Source organism: Arachis hypogaea, chromosome 8 (genome assembly GCF_003086295.3).
Source record: "Arachis hypogaea cultivar Tifrunner chromosome 8, arahy.Tifrunner.gnm2.J5K5, whole genome shotgun sequence".
NCBI classification, from domain to species: domain Eukaryota; kingdom Viridiplantae; phylum Streptophyta; class Magnoliopsida; order Fabales; family Fabaceae; genus Arachis; species Arachis hypogaea.
In genome coordinates this window covers 26,121,150-26,139,063 of record NC_092043.1, presented here as the reverse complement: position 1 = coordinate 26,139,063, position 17,914 = coordinate 26,121,150, and the positions used below count along the sequence as shown (strand labels likewise).

Here is a 17,914-nt window from a genome sequence, read left to right as displayed (position 1 = left end):
AAATTCCAAAACAGCTTAATCATTTTCAAAATGTTTTTATTTTTCTTTTTTTAGAAAAAGCTGTTTGGTATCTACCAAATTATCAAATAAAGGAGTACTTAATCATTATATTTTTTTTTAAATTTCAATCATGCTAGATGTACATTAAAATTAGCCACTAATATAAAATATATATTGAAATACAAATACACATTAAAAATAAATTAAACAACACATGTATTTATATATAAATATATTAGTGACCAATTTTGATGGCTGATTTTGGTATACAAATAGTATTTTTAGACTCTAAATATAAATATTTTACCATGTAAATGAAACACAATCCAAATAAAGAATTATCTTAAAACTACTTTTCAACAAAAAATATCTAAACATCAATTTCAATATCTAAACAACAAAAATATCTTAAAAAATGCCAACTTGTAAAATTTATCCATGCCAGCAGAGTTTGGTATGTGATTACCATAGACATTTAATCCTGGCTTCTTCCTATAGCTATGCTACTTTGGATTTGAGGAAAAGAATGCCTGTAAATAAATTTATTTAGTTTGATTTGTGTATACGATCTTCGACTTAGAACCTTTCCCTTCTTCACAGTAATTTAAAAATTTGCACCATCCTCAACAAAGTTTAATAAAAAACTCACAGCTGAGGTCTTGCAATCAAGTTTGGTTTGGGAAACCCTCTTCATGATTCTTGAGTAGAGCTGTTCGAGCTGTGGAATGCTGTAACCGTCGCTGCGCTCGACAAAAATCTGCTTAATAGACTGCAATCTTGTTGAAAGTTCAGTATCTGATATCGTGGCGTCTTCAAGACTGCTACCATGAACACTTTCATTTGTACCCGTTCCATGCAAATTCTCATCAGTTGATTGGGTTTGACTCTTGGATGGTAAAGGCTCTTGTCCTGACTTATCTTTTGCTATTTAAACCCAATTTTGAAAACTTCATATAATCAGTATTTGATTAAAGGAAAACAGTGAACAATCAATTGATAATTTGCAACCAAGCAACACGGAACCCAGCGTATTTATACGCATGCATACAGAAGTGGTAACCAAATACTAAAAGGGAGTAAATGGAATCCAGAAGTTCTACAGATTCGTCACTGATGTAACATTCATGATTATCATGCCTCAGGTCCACTCATGATAGCTAAAACACCATTAATATTAGGTACAATTCGAATGAGTTCCAAATATTATAATTTATTAATTTTACATTGGAACATAAATAACAAGCATATTGTAAATGAATCTATCCATACCTCCACGTGCAACATCAGAACTCTTCTTAGTGTGCTTCAATGCTTCATAGCTCTGATCCACACTAACCTCTGGTTCGACATTATGAAGTCGAGCACTCAATCTAGTGGCAGTTCCCAGTTGTACAACGGGAGTAGCAGGGAATGTAGACCCCCTTAATTCATTAGACAAATGAACCGGGCCACCTTGGGCAGCAATCTTGTCACAGTATGCAACTAATGCTGGATCCATCTGTGAGATCATCCCATGCACCTGACAAATGTAAAGAGAAGAAAAAAAGAAGCAAGGTGAGTGCACAACTTAACATTTATAGACACTAGTCGTCAGCACAAAAGCTCCAGATCAAAACTAATCATAAAAGGAAGTTCATTTATACCACATCACGGAGCTGACAAGCTCTACTCACAATCCGAGCACCGTTGTAATCCTCTCCATTGTAAACCTGTGGGAAAAATAAAAAGGATCAAATTCAGATAATAAAGCACTCTCAATCATTTTCAACTATGTCACATCACAAGAATGGACAGTGGATAGGACCCAGCCAAGTTAAAGGCCACAGGATGCATACCTTTGCATTGGAAACAATAAGATCGATGTCCTGCAGGAATGCAGAACGTGTAATATACCAGCCATTATCAACACGCTGTAACATGGTTACCATGTCCATCGGGTTCTGGATAATTGAGTGATAATTAGGAGAATCTTTGTCTGAGACTGGATAATGGAAGAGATTATATCGCTTGTCATATAATATCCTGCCACAGGAACAGAAGAGACAAAATCAGAGAACCAGAGAGAGAAGCTTTATGTGTTCAATTAAAGATGACAATGTCCCAAGTGAAGCCAAGAAATCATGAATTTAGAACATATTAGTTGCACTTGTCTTACTTGCAATGCTTATTCGTCACATACTCACATCAGTTATATCAATTTAAAACAATTTATAGATATTTTGGTTGGTGTATTTTAGATAGCATTCAGAGCTTGGTTAATAAAACAAAACCCATTAAGGACTTTAGGATCATTCTGCAACAATGTCATTAGAAGTTTCAGACATCAATCAGACCAAGAATAGGCCAAAAGGTTAAGAAAAAAATGTTTTGAGAATTGCATAGACCTAGTAACAAATCTGGCATACTGAAGCATCCACAAGTATGTTAACCTAAGAATCGTTTAGGAGTCATGTAATTTGTTTAGCCAAGGAATCACACAAGCTCTACATATCCATCCGGATAAATGTTTGGCAATAACATATTATGCAACCATCATTTCAAACGGCAGAAATCACACTAAATAGATCTCCCAAGCTGTTGACATACTTGTTACAAACATCTCTAAGGCACATCCGCAATCTGCGGAGTGCATGTTGCTCAGCTTCCACCTTTGCTTTAAGTTCGGATGCCTTTGGACCACTTGCTAGTTTAGGTGCCTTGGGAAGTTCAGAAAAGCATCCTGTGTCCAGGGGTTTCTTGTTCATTATCCCAGAAAAGACCGACAAAACAGCTTCCACTAAATCATTAAAAAACAGCATCCTATCTTCGGCTGATGGTATGTTCAGTTGATAACTGTTCACAAGGGTAAAATACCATAAGTATACCAGAAATAAAATTCCAGCGAGGAGGAATATTACTAAAACAGCCAATGTGTTGATCAAAAGAAAAAAACACCCACTTCAGAACTCAAATTGATGTTGGCTGTAAAATAGAATTCACTTTTAACATACACTGAATCATGAGGGAAAACTGAAATAGGCACTTCTTTAACTTCAGCAAGCTGGACTGATGATGTTCCAAACAGTAATATAGGCAAGTCAGATGGCAATTCTTCTAGTAAGGTTCGGAGAACAGCCCGGAGCTGTTCATGTGCCTGAAAGATTATTGAATCAGTCAATTAAGGCAGCACTAAAGCAGCTATACAATTAGAAAACCTGTCCAAATGAGATTAAATTTGGAAATGCAGATTCTGTTCCTTAAGCATACATAATTACAGAACTAGGATATATATACTCACAGTTTCCCACCACACATCAAACTGTGGTAAATAGAGAATTGATGGTATTGTTCGTCTAGCTTCATTAAATATATGAATCAATGCCTCCTCTGGTGTTATTGCACTTGAATCTGATACAAGAACTGAAATACCTAATGAAAAAACAGGAAACTTTTCCAGTTCATGTAAAACTGCAGGCCCAAGATGATCCTGTTATAGTAAATAGTACGTATATTCAGTCTTTGACTACTGCAACAACAAACTTTTAATTAACATTAAAAGGTTACAGGATAATTACCAGCCCAGTACCTTCACTTCCACAAAGTAGAAGTCTAGGTCGATACACAAGTGGAATTGCGCGCCCAAAGGAATGCGTTGATTGTTTAATAAATTCTGATGCAACTGAAACTGGAAGGAAAATATCAGATACAATACCCATGGCTGCCTCTAGATGCCTGCGAAGACATGGTCGAACAACTAGAGACAATGGCCTAGAGTGCACAATTGCACCCCTATGAGCAGCAGGAGTAATTGTTGACATAGCTTCAGTAAAGTGATACTTTTCAACCTTGACTGAATCAACATCTATGAGAAATTGGTCATCACTAGTATAGACTTGTGGATATTTTTCACGAAATGCACAAATAGCAGCTTCAGTACAGAGGGTCTTTAGGTCGGCACCACAATATCCTACACAACTAGATGCAAGTTCCATTCTCAGTTCATTTGAAGGAGCATGTTTCCACTTGCGTGTGTGGATGTCTAATATTTCAGAACGTGCCTTACAACCAGGCAATGGAAACTTAAATTCCCGATCAAATCTACCAGGGCGCCGCAAGGCTCCATCAACGGCATCAATCCTGTTGGTGGCTCCAATCAGAACAACTTGTCCACGAGAATCAAGACCGTCCATCAAAGCTAGCAAGGTGGAAACAATGGAATTATGAATCTGCTCTTGCTTGCTAGACCTCACAGGTGCAAGTCCATCTATTTCATCAAAGAATATGATAGAAGGTTGGTTCTTTTGAGCTTCTTCAAAAAGTAGTTTCAGTTGTCTTTCAGCCTCACCAACCCATTTGCTTAGCACATCTGCTCCTTTGCGCATGTAAAAGCTGACCTTCTGGCCAGCTTTTGAAGCAGCACAAGCCAGAGCTCTTGCAATCAAAGTTTTGCCTGTGCCAGGGGGGCCACATAACAACACCCCCCTAGGTGGTGTGATATGATAACTTGCAAAGAATTCGGGATACAACAAGGGAAAGAAAATCATTTCCTTCAAAGCATCAATGTACTCAGAGAGCCCCCCTATGTCATCAAAACTGGCACTATCGACGACCTGCAAAGGTTGGATATCTGCCCCACCCTTAGAGCTTGGTCCAGCAGTTTGAACCCCAGTTACCGAGGTGGAAAAAGCATCTTCTTCATGAACCCAACCTGAGGCAGCAACATTTAATCCCCAAGTTGTTATCCCATGCATGTCTAATCCTCCAAAAAGCCATGGTTGGCAAGGTCTGCTGTCCCCATGACCCCATGGAATAGCAGGATATTGGTTCAGCTCATCCACAATACGGGAATCATCAGAATATGCAGGCCTTAACCAACAACGCTTCTGCACTCGTGATCCACCCTTCTTTACACCCTTTTTAACCTTAGTGCCCATGCCTTGATGTAGCACTCTTTGTGGAGATCTTGGTTGGATCTTACATTCTGCCATGGAGGACCTGCGGACATCTGGACGATTCCGAAGATCGTAACGTCTTCTCCCAACCTGCTCTTCTTTGCCACCTTCATCATCACCATCTTCATTTCCTACATCCTCAACATCTTCATCAATCTCATTCTCACCATCAACATTTCCATTTTCTGTTTCATCTTTCCCAATCTTCTTCTCTTCTGCAAGTTCCTGTTTATCATCTGATTCCGAAATCAATTGTTGCCCTACAGTAGCCCTTGTCAAATGGCTAGGTCTTAGACCTTCACGTCCAGGGGTCGATGTAGTCTTCAGAGCTCTTTTGCGCTTATAACACATCATCTTGTGCTGATTGAAACTATTGTTCATCTGGTTTCTCTATGATTTATATGCAGGTCTCTGAAACAAAACCACAAATCTTCAGCTCCAATAACATTGAACCACAGCTTAGCACCCAGAATTTTACACTAGATAGAGTACAAAACCTCACCACTATGGCTTTGACCTTGGCCTCAGAACTATCAATGTAATCTACACAATTCACAGTCCTTCTCTCCCTTGTTGAACATCGAAGACTGGCAAAGCCAGACTGTGAATAAAGAAAAGATGGCACAGAGCCGGAATTTAAAACATCTCGTTTCATAATCGAGGAATGAATACAATTATTCGACCAAACATTAAATGGCAGGTTATAATAAATGATTAAATGAAATAAGTATACAAGATTACAAAATAATATCTTCTTTCCAGTGTAAGCACATATTAATTTAGGTCTCTGCTGCCTTTCAATTATTACATCAATTCATCAAAGACAATCAGTTGCTTCCAGCGAAAACGTCATTCAAGGACAAAGATTCAATCAAAAGGGGAACACAAAAGTTTTCATAAAAGCACATCCACTGAATCAGATGTTGATGATTGTCCTGCATATATCAAACAACATTCACAGCTAAAGCAATAAAAGTAGGTGCAATATACACAAATAACTATTATATACAAACCATACTTTCAAGCAGACTACTTAGGCCTTCTTATACACAAGAATCAATGGCTTCATGTGTTGGTGTTCGGAAAGAGCAGATATACGCAGCCTTACTCTTGCACGCGGAGAGGTCGTTTCCAGAATTTTAAACCAAGAGTCTCCAAGTCGATGTAGAATATTTACGATTGCGCCGATACTCACCCTAACACAACAATACTATACAACAACTAAATAATATTATTCAATGCCATGGTTTCCTTTAAAAAGAGTAAAATTAAACAATGAAGCCTAAAAAGGAAAGATATTTCTCTTTAGATGTAATTTGACCTATTAAAAAAAGTACAAGAAAGGAAAGAGGTATAAAGAAGGATACTATTTCGGCGCAGCATTTCCTAGCAATGCCACAACTCACAAATGAAAGAAAATATGTTATTTGTATCAAAGCATCATAAGAAAGAAACTTGTGAGTTGACAAATCTAGCAGACTATTTTGGTTAATTCTATTAAGTATCACATTCCAAACAAAAGACCCCTCAATAGAGTTGTGGGGAAGCTTTCAAATTCCCAAAACAAGAGGATAGAGAAAATTTGTTCAACCGGAGGGCTGCAAATGTTGAGCTGGGTCCTGGGTGAAGGATTCACAAATATATGTACATCAGAACCAAATGGACATAAGGATCAAATACAGTGTCAGGAAAAGAAGAATAATTTTCAGTCCAACAGTCCAAAATAATAAAGCGATTTCAGCAGTTCTATCATTAGGGTTCCAAAGAGCTAATGTAGTAAGCAATACACAGACCTAACAAAATATAACAATCAGATTTTGAATGTCACTGCAAAACAAAAAGACAGTAAAGAAACAGGAAAAGATCAGCAATAAATACACCTTAATTTATACTCTAATCATAAATGGCTTAACCTGCCAGGTATCTTTTACTTCATAACTTCACTTGGAGTCAAGAACCAAGTTTTGACAAATAATGATTTCCATGAGTCATTGCAATGATATAATTTACATAATTCAAGAATTGACACACAATAAAAATTTCATGTGGCACCCACTTTTCATCAGAATGATTATGATACAGAACCTTGAAACTTATATGACTGTAAAGCCTTCCCAATAACATCGATGATTCTCAACCCTATTTAGATTGCGGATACATACGTTAGAATCCAAATCTTGCAGGTGCCGATTCCCAGGACACAAGATTTTGGTAATTCGCAAAGCTGTCGTCCTTCTCCTGTTCTTGCTTTTCTTGTTGCCCATAAGATTTGAGCTGCAATCCAATCTTGGTCGTACACAAAGTTTAGTCCTTGACTTGATCCTATCGCTTGTTCGGGTCATTCCCTTGTCTCGATCGTGTTGGATACATCAGAAGAACACTAACTCCAGTAATACATCTATCTCAGTAAGCTGCACCTGCAAATCCCTATTCAGCATGACGCATTCCTCTATCTGATTTACAAATTCTAGAGAGAGAGACCTATGCAGCATGAAAACAAATTACGACCCAAAAATAGAAAGAAATTTGTTTTTCTTTCTAATTTTACATTACAAAGCGTTTGCATGTATCAAAACACATTATTGATGCTTATAATAAAGGCGAGGAATCAAAGAGCAACGTAGAAAAAAAAAACGGAAAAATTAAAAACGAACAGAGCAAAAAGAGGTTGCATGAGTACTATTCACATGGATCATAAAAGAAATATAATTTTTTTATTTAAAAAAAAAAAGAAAAATAGGAAGTGCATGAGTGCAAAACAAGCGAAGTATAGCATCCCGCAGAATCAAAAGAAAAAAAAGGAAGGAACCTGATCGATGCTGCATGAATAGAGAGAGAGAGAGAAAGAGAATTGAGTTGCCTCTGTTTCTGTTTCTAGGCCAAGCAGAGTACAGAAGAATCCAAACCCAAATCACATTCAGAAATACGGGTCCCCTTTACTATATTTACCTTTTCGATTTTATTTTTTAAGAAAAGTATAAATAAAATGATTATTTCTTTGATTCGACTTACTCATTGATATTTAATTCACTAGATATGATATGATGTTAAGGTTTAGGAAGTAATTTGGAATGGAATATTTTTTTATTTAAGTTAATTTCAAAATCTATTATTCACATTATTTACAAAAATTATTGTGTACCTAACAAAACCGTATTTTTTAATTTCGCCAAAATCAAGTATATTTTTTACTCTACTCTTATAGAACTAAAATAAAAACATGTGAAAATTTGAATTGATGTTAAATTCACTTATAGAAAATTCAAATCTTGTTTTAAATAATTCCAAACTCTTAAATATATATCACTTAGTGATCACTAATCACTAGAGAAGAGAAGGAAAACGATATTCTTCCGGTTTGACTAAAATTTCAGTTTTCTTACCCACCAAAGGCTTTATAATAGTAAAAGATAAATGGGAAATACACAAAGCTTAAACAGTAATAAAAGTGGCAACCTATAACCATAACCATTTTTATTCCTAAAAATCTCTTTAAATATTGACAATTATAATGAAATTTATCGACATAATTATACATTTGCTGGAAAGAAACACCCCCCTCCCCTCTCTCCCCACCCATCTCAACATAAAGATAAAAAAAAAGGCAGTATATCTTTTAAATTTCCCACACTTTGGGCAAGAATGGTAAAAACCATCTCAATAATCAGCATTTAGTTTATCATCGATGCAAATAATGAAAAAATGGCTTCTATGTTTTGCAACATAGTTTGCATTAGCATCCCGCAGCTCTCAGGAATTTATCATAAGGGCTTGAAGGTGGTAGTCTCAGAGAATTTTGCTGCACTAGAACTTGATCCTGTGAAATAGATTGCTCCTGGCTCACTAACTTCAAATCATCTTGTAAAAGTTTCTGCACCTGCAGAATTGCACGGTACAAACATATAATTTCTCAGTAATTAACTTCATTTGTTTAAATCCTATCTAGAACCTAGATACTGTAGAAAAAAATTCATCCATAACTTTTGTTTACAGAAAAATCAACTCCTTTTTGTAAACACACTAACCTTAGTTGGTAGAGGGGGAACTTCTACTCCCCGTTCACTTGGAAGAACTATGGCCTTGACATCTGATCGATGCTTGAAACTCTGAAGAACAGACATCTTCTCTTGTTTCCCATTTACAAGCGCTTCGCACTGGTCCTTCATTTGGTCATAGGGTAAAGGATTTGAGGAAATGGAAAAACTGGCAACTTGCCGTGCGGTTTCGGTAACCTGTCCATGCAAAATAATCCACGTGTTTGAGAGAAGAAGAAGAAACACAGTCCCCAATCAACTATAGTGTGAATGTTTACCGATTCTAATAGTTGGTTAACACTTAGAACATCAGTAGTATTGGTTGAGAGTGATGTTCTGCGATCAGACTGACTTCCGCTTGGTTCAGGCCCAGACTCTTCACCAATCGAAAACTTTGAAGTCTCTATCTGGAAAATGACCCAAACAATATTAGGCACACAACTTTTCAAAAGCCAATAAACAGAAGCAATTTTGGATAAATTATTAAATTTACCTCGTCAAAATCGGGGAACTCAATCTGATCACGTGGAGAAAATTGCCCTGGTGTCTCCATAAACAGTGAAGGTCCTGAAGGATATGCCTCATCAACGGAAAATCCCTGTAGAATTTGTGTCTTTATGTTGGACAACTCATCCTGTTAAACAAAAATAAAAATCATATTTCAGCAAATGTGCTTATAAAACATCCTCAACAAGCCACTAGACTGCAACTTTAGCTTATCAGCACATATTGTGAACATACCTTGCATAAGATGTGCATAAATTCATAATACCAATGGGTTAATTAGGCCTAAGTAACACTTATTACGAATGTGTTTGTAAAAACTAAAAGAAATTGATCAATTTTAAGATAATGTCAGCCCAAGCATATTACTCATATTACCTTGGACAATTTTGAGAATTTAATCATAAAGTATGATATCACAGTCTCTTTCAACTGCTCGTCATCCGATTCTACAGCTGAAAGTGAGTTTATAGCGGCAATTTCATCTTCTTGTGACCCATAAATGGTCTTTTCTGATTCTATACAAACAGCTTGCAGTCTGATATCATCAACCAATTTGAGAAAAGGATCTACCTGTTGATTTATGACTTAACTTGTTAACCTCATTATTTAAAAAAAAATACAAATATATTGAAAGGAAGCTGAAGAACAAGGCCATAGAATGAGGATAAGTCAAGAGATTCGGAGAAGAAATTTACTGTAGCCTCTGTCAGGGATGATTTAACTTTCGGAATTAAATCAGGGAAATTGCCTGCCCTGGCAGAGAACATAAGCATGTATGAAGCCAAGGTAAAAAGGGACCTCCTGCGAGTTGGTTGCAAGCCTCCTTTAACAGACATGCAAGGAAGGAATCAGAATTTTCACCAGAGAAATTATTATTCTCAGGGTCAGTTAGGAATGAGAGTAAAAACAGTATAGAATTTTATGCAGGGGTTTATGGGTTAAATTACATGAAAATTTGATCCTTATAGTTTTACCTCCTTTTTTCACTCTCATACCAAACTCACCCTCAATAGGACAATTCATCTAAAGGTAAACATTTGAAAACACTGAAATTGTGATTCCATTATTGCCTCTGTTCCAAAGGAAATAATAACATTTATCTCTTTTGTATAAAAATAAGTCATTCAACGATGACTCTGTTCCCAGCCCTGAATCCATGGAGACGGAAGTACTCTTATGTCATTCCTTCCTACAGATAAGAAAATCACCCGTACATCCAACTTACCTTCTTGGTCCAAAGAGATGCTTCGAAGGGAGAACGCTAATTGGAAACATCTAGCCAAAACCCTGTAATTGGATGCCTGACAAAGCAATTCATATCACCATTAAATTATAAAAATTAATTAAAATATGAAAACAGATTTGGATAAATAAATTTTAAAGCTAACGGGATTAGTTAAAAGGCTATGAATAGCTTTTTTTTTTTTTTTCATTTCTGTAAAGATAAAGTTTGCTGTCAAAATTATTGCCACTGCCACTAAATGCAGGCTCCATTCTGACACCAACTTGAAATATTCTTTTTAAGTTGCTGAAATAGCTAATTGCATTTCATAATAAATTGGAACTTGGAGGCTTTTATGGTAACCAATGTATCTGCAAAATAAATTAAAAAAAAAAAGCAACCCAGCTACTAGAAAACATATAATTCAAAATTTAGACAATATATGAATGATGAACAAAATGGCAAAGTCATTTTTTTGTTGTTTTCACAGATCACAGATATTTAAAAACAATCATGACACTTGATATACATCAATCTCACCTTAGAACGAGTAAACAATAAAGAGATGCTAAAAGTGTGTGCCATTGCCTCAAAATTTGCAGGGCCATTTTCTACAGAGGTTGCCTGAACCCAGATGGAAGAAAGCAACAGACTCACTTGGTGACTGCTCAATCTAAGAGAACCTAAATCCTGAAAAGAATAACCCATGGTTAGGAACAACCAAGGGTCTCCATTGTTGGACAAGAAAAAATAAATGACCAAACCAACTGATAGATGTATGTAATAAAATTGAATCCAAGAAGAATCATTAAAATTTAAATAGGATCGACACAAACTCCATCATATCATGCGCTCCCGCTATGGCACTATTAAGATAATACAATTAATACTGATAAGTAGAAAATGTCATACCTCTTTTCCATCAGTTAGTGCACGAGTAAAGCTATAACCACGATATGGATGAACAGCATTTTTATCCCCAGTAACTCCTGCAACCGTGTTTCCTTCTAGCAGTTTCCCATTTAAGTGTTCTGCTTCAGAGAAACTATCATGCTGAATGTGGAAGCTATTACTCTGTACCTTCATAGCCATCTTTGTTTTCTGGTCCAACCAAGGAGAAACCATTGATGGCATAAGCACCATAGAGAAGACACTATGTGCTCCAATTTGTGTTTCACGGTCCGGATGAGCCATGGCCACAAGCAATTGATGGAACAAGGCATCAGGGAAAGCCTGGAATAAGTCCAGGAAACACCCTATGTCTTTAGATAAATGAATAAAGCTGAATAGGTAGAAATGTTATTTCCAGTCTAAGTAGGAATGCTTGCCTTCTTCTGATATGACACATTAGGGACAGAACTGATTAATTTTGCGGTTTGATAGACAGCAGAGATTGTTGTTCTGGCTATGAGGGTAGAAGTAGAAATATTCTCTAAAACCACAGCCATCAAATCAAGAATGGGTCCTACATCCCCAACCTGTTAAAAGGAGAAGCATTCTGATAAGACTGCTACAACAAAGTCAATTTCAATAATCTAATAATTATATCAACACTCATTCTAACAATCCCCAAGACCATTTTAATGGTATAATAAGATGCAAGTAGAGGAGGAGCCAAGAACTTCTCTCCCCCCCCCCCCCCCCCCTTCTTTTCCTTTTATCTTCTAGAAAAGAGGTTACTGGTAGCTTTTTAACGTTTACATTAACAAACAACAGAAAGGATCTGTACACATCTAGAGTCCAAGAAACTTCACTCAATAAAACCATAGCCCTAGAATAATGCCAGGTGTCATATAACAAATATAAAAAGAAAAACAAGTTTTCATACATACCTTGTTTGAAAGTTGTAATATACACCTTTCTATAGCAGACTGAAGTTCAATATTTAACTTATATGCATCACTCCCAACGCTCGAAGACTCAGCTGAACTTTGCAGGCATTTCCTTAAATGTTTAATGAGGTCAGATATTGCACCAATGATTGCAACTGAGGACTGCGGCTTCACATTTTGTGCGAGGTGAGTGGTGGTGTTAATTATATCAATTTGTAGGATAGGTTGCTTGGCAACATTCTTATGATCCAAGTGCTTGACCAAGATGGACAACAAAAGATGAGAGTTATCGCCTGATATTCAAAATGCAATAATTAATTACATGAAAAAAGAAAGTATCAAAATCAGAGAACATCATGTATAACTCGGCCTATGTTTACATAGCCGGTTCATGAGAAGGGTTGTGTTAGGTTTGCAACAGCCGGCGTAAAACTTTGCCACATCCCTATGCATGACCACGACGCAATGACGTCTTTGGATCCATCTAGCCAACCCCATCTAGCGGGAAAAGGCTTTGTTAAGTAAGTCGAGACAATATATAGCACTGAATGTTCCAAGGCTACCTGATTCTGCTAGAAGGGTTTGTAAATACGTCAAAACAGAAGATGCAACACCCTTTTGGGAAGACCAGTGATTTTCAATATCAAAATTATGAAAAAGTGGTTCAAGGACACGCCGCACAGTTGTAGCTTCCTTTGCCAATTTGGCCATATTATACAAGCAAAGCTTTGACCAATACGTAGGATCCTTAGTGGTGTCCCTGTAAAAGTGGTGAGGCTCTCAGGTGTCAACAGTGTCAGCTTCATAATAAAGTGGGGACAAAAATAACAATAAGACATACAACTTAGACTCCATCTCAGTTCTTGTCAACGAGGAAGAATTCTTTGTAGAGATATCTGGTAAAGAATGTCCACCATCTGCTTCTTTAGGAAATCCTTGAGCCAACTGATTCTGAGATTGTAAATCAAGTTTCTCTACGGCAGCAACATTGGACGTAGATTGGAGATCCATGTAATTCTCCAAAACCACTGATATAATCTATCTCAGAATCCAAATAATGAACAAGAAATAAAAAAAGAAAAACAATGAGATTACCAAAAAAATAGTTTTGGTTCAAGTGCAAACTAACCACAAAATTCACCCAAGTTTCAGTGCAAAAGTTAGAGGACAAAAAAAAAAAACCAGACACACTAAAATAATCCAACCCAGCTATATGTCACTGCTTGCATGAATCAACAATAATTGAAAAAATAGTGTAAAATAATACTCACTTTGTCAAGATCCATGGAAAGATGTGAGTGCTCACCCATGAACTGCACCTGGTGAAGAAAAGAAAAAGGGGTGAGAACAAAAGGCATCAGTAGAAGGAAAGAATGACCTTTAAAGGAAACTAACAGAAGAATAGTGTGGTAGGAACAACTGAACAAGGAAGCCACTAGCTCATTTAAATGATTTAAAAGTACTATTCTTAAAACTTTGTGCGAACAAAGCTTCTAGCCTTCTTCAGCTCTAATTACTGGGTTTTACCAGTTTGTACTCTATCTCCTCCAGCACATACCCTTTTCACTGTTTAAAAACTATAAAGCAGACAAATTGAAACTTCTAATGACCATGTTTTCAATTGTCTATGTATACCCACGGCACTCCTTTTTGTAGAGAAAATAGGACACGTAGATCCTTGTGTATATTCATCAATAAAGTAAAGTAAAACCCTTTCTTACATGAACACAGAAATGCATAAGCATATTCTGCAGGAGGTAACAAATGAACCAGACCAGAAGCATTACCATGCAGGATAGAGCTTGCAATCCAGCAGAGCGTAGAAGCAGAGCTCGATCATCATCTCCCACTTCTTGAGCCATTTGACATAGTTTTGGGATAAAACCTTCTAAGTTGAACATATATGTACCATCTGTCTACTTTTAACTCAGAAGTGTCAGTACCTCTACACTAAAGCCATTCAAAGAATATGAATATAAGATTACTCTACATTTTCTACAAAGGCAACAGGATCAAGTAGCAAGACTCGGAATGTTGGACTGATATAGATAGAAATAGAAGTTGAAATCAGTGAATATGCCTTAAAGTGGCGGCAAAACTCTTGCATCATAACCTTACTGAATTCAATGCTCAGAAGTCAGAAAGGTTGCCAAATACCTGGCAATCTATAAACCCAACAAGAGTATTGCAGCCTAAGATCCGCAGTTCATCTGCCTGAGTTTGCTCTAGAAGAGTCCGAATGATCCCTAATAAACTATTAGCAAAAAGTGGCCTGCAATGTTAAGAACCATAGTTTGAATATTATTAGTTAATAAAATGAAGTAGCACAGTAGAAAGTTAAATGAACCAAAACCGACACTACTCGACCCACTTCCTAATAGAAAAGAAAATAACATAAAAAAAAAAGTGTTCTTTAACTCTTCTTGGAATCATAATTTAGATAAGGGATTATCATCATATTCTACATCCAGGAGTAACCCCCTCCCCCCCCCCCCCCCCCAAAAAAAAATCTTTTCTCTCTCTCTCTCTCTCTTCCAAAAAAGAAAAACTAACTAAATAAAAAGAACCCCTCATACCAATTAATCGACGGAACGTATGAATTAAAATTACATAAAAAACTTACGTCTGCTCCTTACACGATGATAACAATTTCTTATATATACACAAGACAACGTTCACTGAAGCCAAGTTTTCATTACGTAAATCCTTGTAAAATCTTTGCTCCAAGTTATCAGTAATCTGCCAAGGAAAATACAACAAAAAATTAGTAATGACAATTCAATATTAAAAATAATAACAAAAAAAATCAGAACCTAAATTGATTCATCAGTATTTGTTTATATATAAGATATGCCAAGACTGAAATTAGGTGAGACTGTGCACGTCACTAAATGCAATGAGTAACAACTCTTTCCTGAGTTTAAAATATTAAACGACAAATGTTTCTTTTACCGTGTTCTCATTCAAAATATTAATCTTCTATTTCCAACTGAAAGTGGTGATCACAATGTCCTCAACCACGTCATGATTTTATTGGTTACATGAAACAAATGGACTAAAAAAATAAAAGAAAGGCTTCGAAGAATAATACTAATACCTTGGGAATTCTCAACGGGTTCCTAGAAATATAATCACACAGCTTCCCAATTTTTCTATCATTCGGTTCAGGAACCTGCAAAATATAGGAGTGCATGAGAGAATAATTCTCTTATCTTCAAGTTCAGCCAGAGGAGGGGAGAGGTGAAAAGGTGAAAGCGGCGTCTGAAAGCATTTTAAATCCTTTGTCAACTATTATACTAGTAAGTTTAACATATAACACCCTCCAATGGCACTACCTCTCTTCATAAAACCAAAAATCTCATTACTTATAACATTCCCCAATAAGAGTTTGCTAAGAAAACTATGTGAAAAGTATACCTGTTATGGAGAATAAACACACCAACCCAGAATTGATACTTAGATAAGCATGTTTTAAACAATTCATACCACCATTCTCCCAGAAACTAAACCATCTCATGCATAGTGTCTACATAAGAATATATACATAGAAACATAAGCTGAAATGTTGACCTGATTCCGTGGGAAGATATCAGCAATCAACTTCTTGTAACGCTTGACCGGTTGTCTTGATCTTGGGCGTAGTGAAGGGCAAAAGACACAGAGGTTACCACAGACGGGTAAAACCCGTCTGGACATAACCCCCATCTTCCTAGGAATTCACAAACCCCCTCTGAAAACAAAACACATTCAAATAAGCCTCAAACTTTGCCTCCACCAGTCATGTTCCACTACTCACAAGTCAAAATTCCACACAATTCAGCATAATTGTGTTCATCAACGGTTCCAAATTCAGCTCAATGTATAGCTCATAAAGAGTTTAACGAATTCCAAAACCCAAAAAACAAAAATGTTGCAGGATCAAGTTTTCAGAATCAAAACTAAACTACTATATCAACTTATCATCATTCTTCAAAGTGAGAAATAGGAACCTATCAATTCCAATTACCGAAATTCCAACTCCTTTGCAAAATCAACCTTCTCCGATCGCGATCCAAACCATATACTGAAACCAAAATTTCCACGAACAAAAGAAAAAAATACAAATTACGCTCGGAAAAGAAAACTGAAAGAAGAATAAGCGCACAACAATGACAAAACCACGCTAATAACTAACTGCAGATGGAATCAAATCATAAAAAGAAAAATCCAGCGAATGAAAAAAAAAACAGAACAAAATAGTAAAATTATTTAATTAAAAATAAAAATAAGAAAATAAAGGAAGGAACCTTAGAAAGATGGCAATGGGGGGTCAGAGTCAGAGGGTGCAACTCGCCCCCGCCTATTGACGTTAATACGACGGAATTGGAAATTGGAAATTCGGCGAAGAAATCTGTATCATATTGAATTAAATGGAAAATACTTCAAAAATATTTTGCTAATTAGGACAAAAAATAAATATTGAGAATTTGGTATATTAAATAAAATAAAAAATAAAATGCAGAGGGTGGAAGGTTTGTGCCTTATGGGGGAGTAGTTGACTGATGACCATGTCGCACGTGGGAAATTGGGCTGTCGTGGCAGTAACTGTCAAAGCCACGTGAGTTTCAGATCGTTTTTTCGTTTTTCTTTTCTTTCTTCTGATTTAGTTTTTATAACTGGTGAAACTGTTATCGGTGAATTTACTAAAAATGAATGTAGGATGGTCCAGTACAATTGGAAAAACAGTAACAGTGATGATAATAAGCAATAACTGGTAAGGATTAAGGAACAAATTAAAGCTGCAAGGTTGCAAAACGGTCCCGAAATTTATGATATGGTTTGGTATTGGTGTTGGTGTTGCCTTTTGATTATTCCCAAAGGAAGAAAATGTCCCGCCACTCCCTTCCCTTCTTTTCTTTTCCATTGCTTTTATACATTTGCACGCCATATAATTGAATATGCTTTTCACCAAAAATAGAATTTTATCTTTTTGAATTAGCTTCACATGTGATTTACTCATTGGGTTTACCCCTAAAGCTTTGTATGCATATATTATTGTTACTTATTTGATTTATGACTTCCAAAATAACGAGTGATTAGATCAAATTATTCATGAGGTTCATAGAGTAGCCTAATCTAACTTATCCAACAAGCATTTTTTGAGGAATCAAGATTTTCTAAAGTGAAAAAATTAGTAAAATAATAAAGTGAAAAATTAATTATCTTTAAATTAAGATAGTGGGACATATATTTCATATAAGTTACAAAATCAATAGTAATTAACTTTATTTATCATTTTACCAACTTCTCCATTTTAGATGATCAAAATTTTTTGAGTGAATTGGTTTTTTTTGTGACTTTATGTTGATTATACGATGCCTTGCCCCCCTTGACTGAGTCTAGACCAGT

At 36.1% G+C, this 17,914-nt stretch overlaps 2 protein-coding genes across 7 annotated transcripts; both read right to left on the bottom strand.

Annotated features, from left to right (window-relative positions):
* Positions 1–331: 331 nt before the first annotated feature.
* Positions 332–7,869, bottom strand: LOC112706607 (ATPase family AAA domain-containing protein At1g05910). 5 transcript variants are annotated; one of them, XM_072200923.1, is made up of 11 exons: positions 7,741–7,867; positions 5,950–7,348; positions 5,434–5,532; positions 3,555–5,342; positions 3,278–3,466; positions 2,991–3,133; positions 2,587–2,832; positions 1,836–2,022; positions 1,644–1,709; positions 1,270–1,519; positions 332–924 (listed from the first exon to the last, which is right to left on the bottom strand). In XM_072200923.1, the coding sequence occupies exons 4-11, from the start codon at positions 5,310–5,312 to the stop codon at positions 605–607; spliced, it is 3,159 nt and encodes a 1,052-aa protein (XP_072057024.1). In that variant the 5' UTR covers positions 5,313–5,342; positions 5,434–5,532; positions 5,950–7,348; positions 7,741–7,867; the 3' UTR covers positions 332–604. The 5 variants fall into 5 exon arrangements, with proteins under 5 accessions (XP_072057024.1, XP_025613779.1, XP_072057023.1 ...); XM_025757994.3 differs by having other exon boundaries at positions 5,434–7,412; positions 7,741–7,869; XM_072200922.1 differs by having other exon boundaries at positions 5,434–7,348.
* A 502-nt stretch (positions 7,870–8,371) lies between these two features.
* LOC112706606 (protein SEMI-ROLLED LEAF 2) lies at positions 8,372–17,032 on the bottom strand. Of its 2 annotated transcripts, none has more exons than XM_025757990.3 (21): positions 16,813–17,032; positions 16,533–16,589; positions 16,097–16,256; positions 15,624–15,698; positions 15,150–15,265; positions 14,684–14,798; positions 14,314–14,442; positions 13,798–13,845; positions 13,368–13,564; positions 13,090–13,286; positions 12,527–12,819; positions 12,023–12,172; positions 11,607–11,927; positions 11,235–11,384; positions 10,698–10,773; positions 10,168–10,295; positions 9,848–10,042; positions 9,459–9,599; positions 9,244–9,372; positions 8,957–9,163; positions 8,372–8,808 (listed from the first exon to the last, which is right to left on the bottom strand). In XM_025757990.3, exons 3-21 carry the CDS (start codon positions 16,229–16,231, stop codon positions 8,665–8,667), a joined length of 2,946 nt encoding a protein of 981 aa, XP_025613775.1. In that variant the 5' UTR covers positions 16,232–16,256; positions 16,533–16,589; positions 16,813–17,032; the 3' UTR covers positions 8,372–8,664. The 2 variants fall into 2 exon arrangements, with proteins under 2 accessions (XP_025613775.1, XP_025613776.1); XM_025757991.3 differs by having other exon boundaries at positions 16,516–16,589; positions 16,813–17,022.
* Positions 17,033–17,914: the final 882 nt, after the last annotated feature.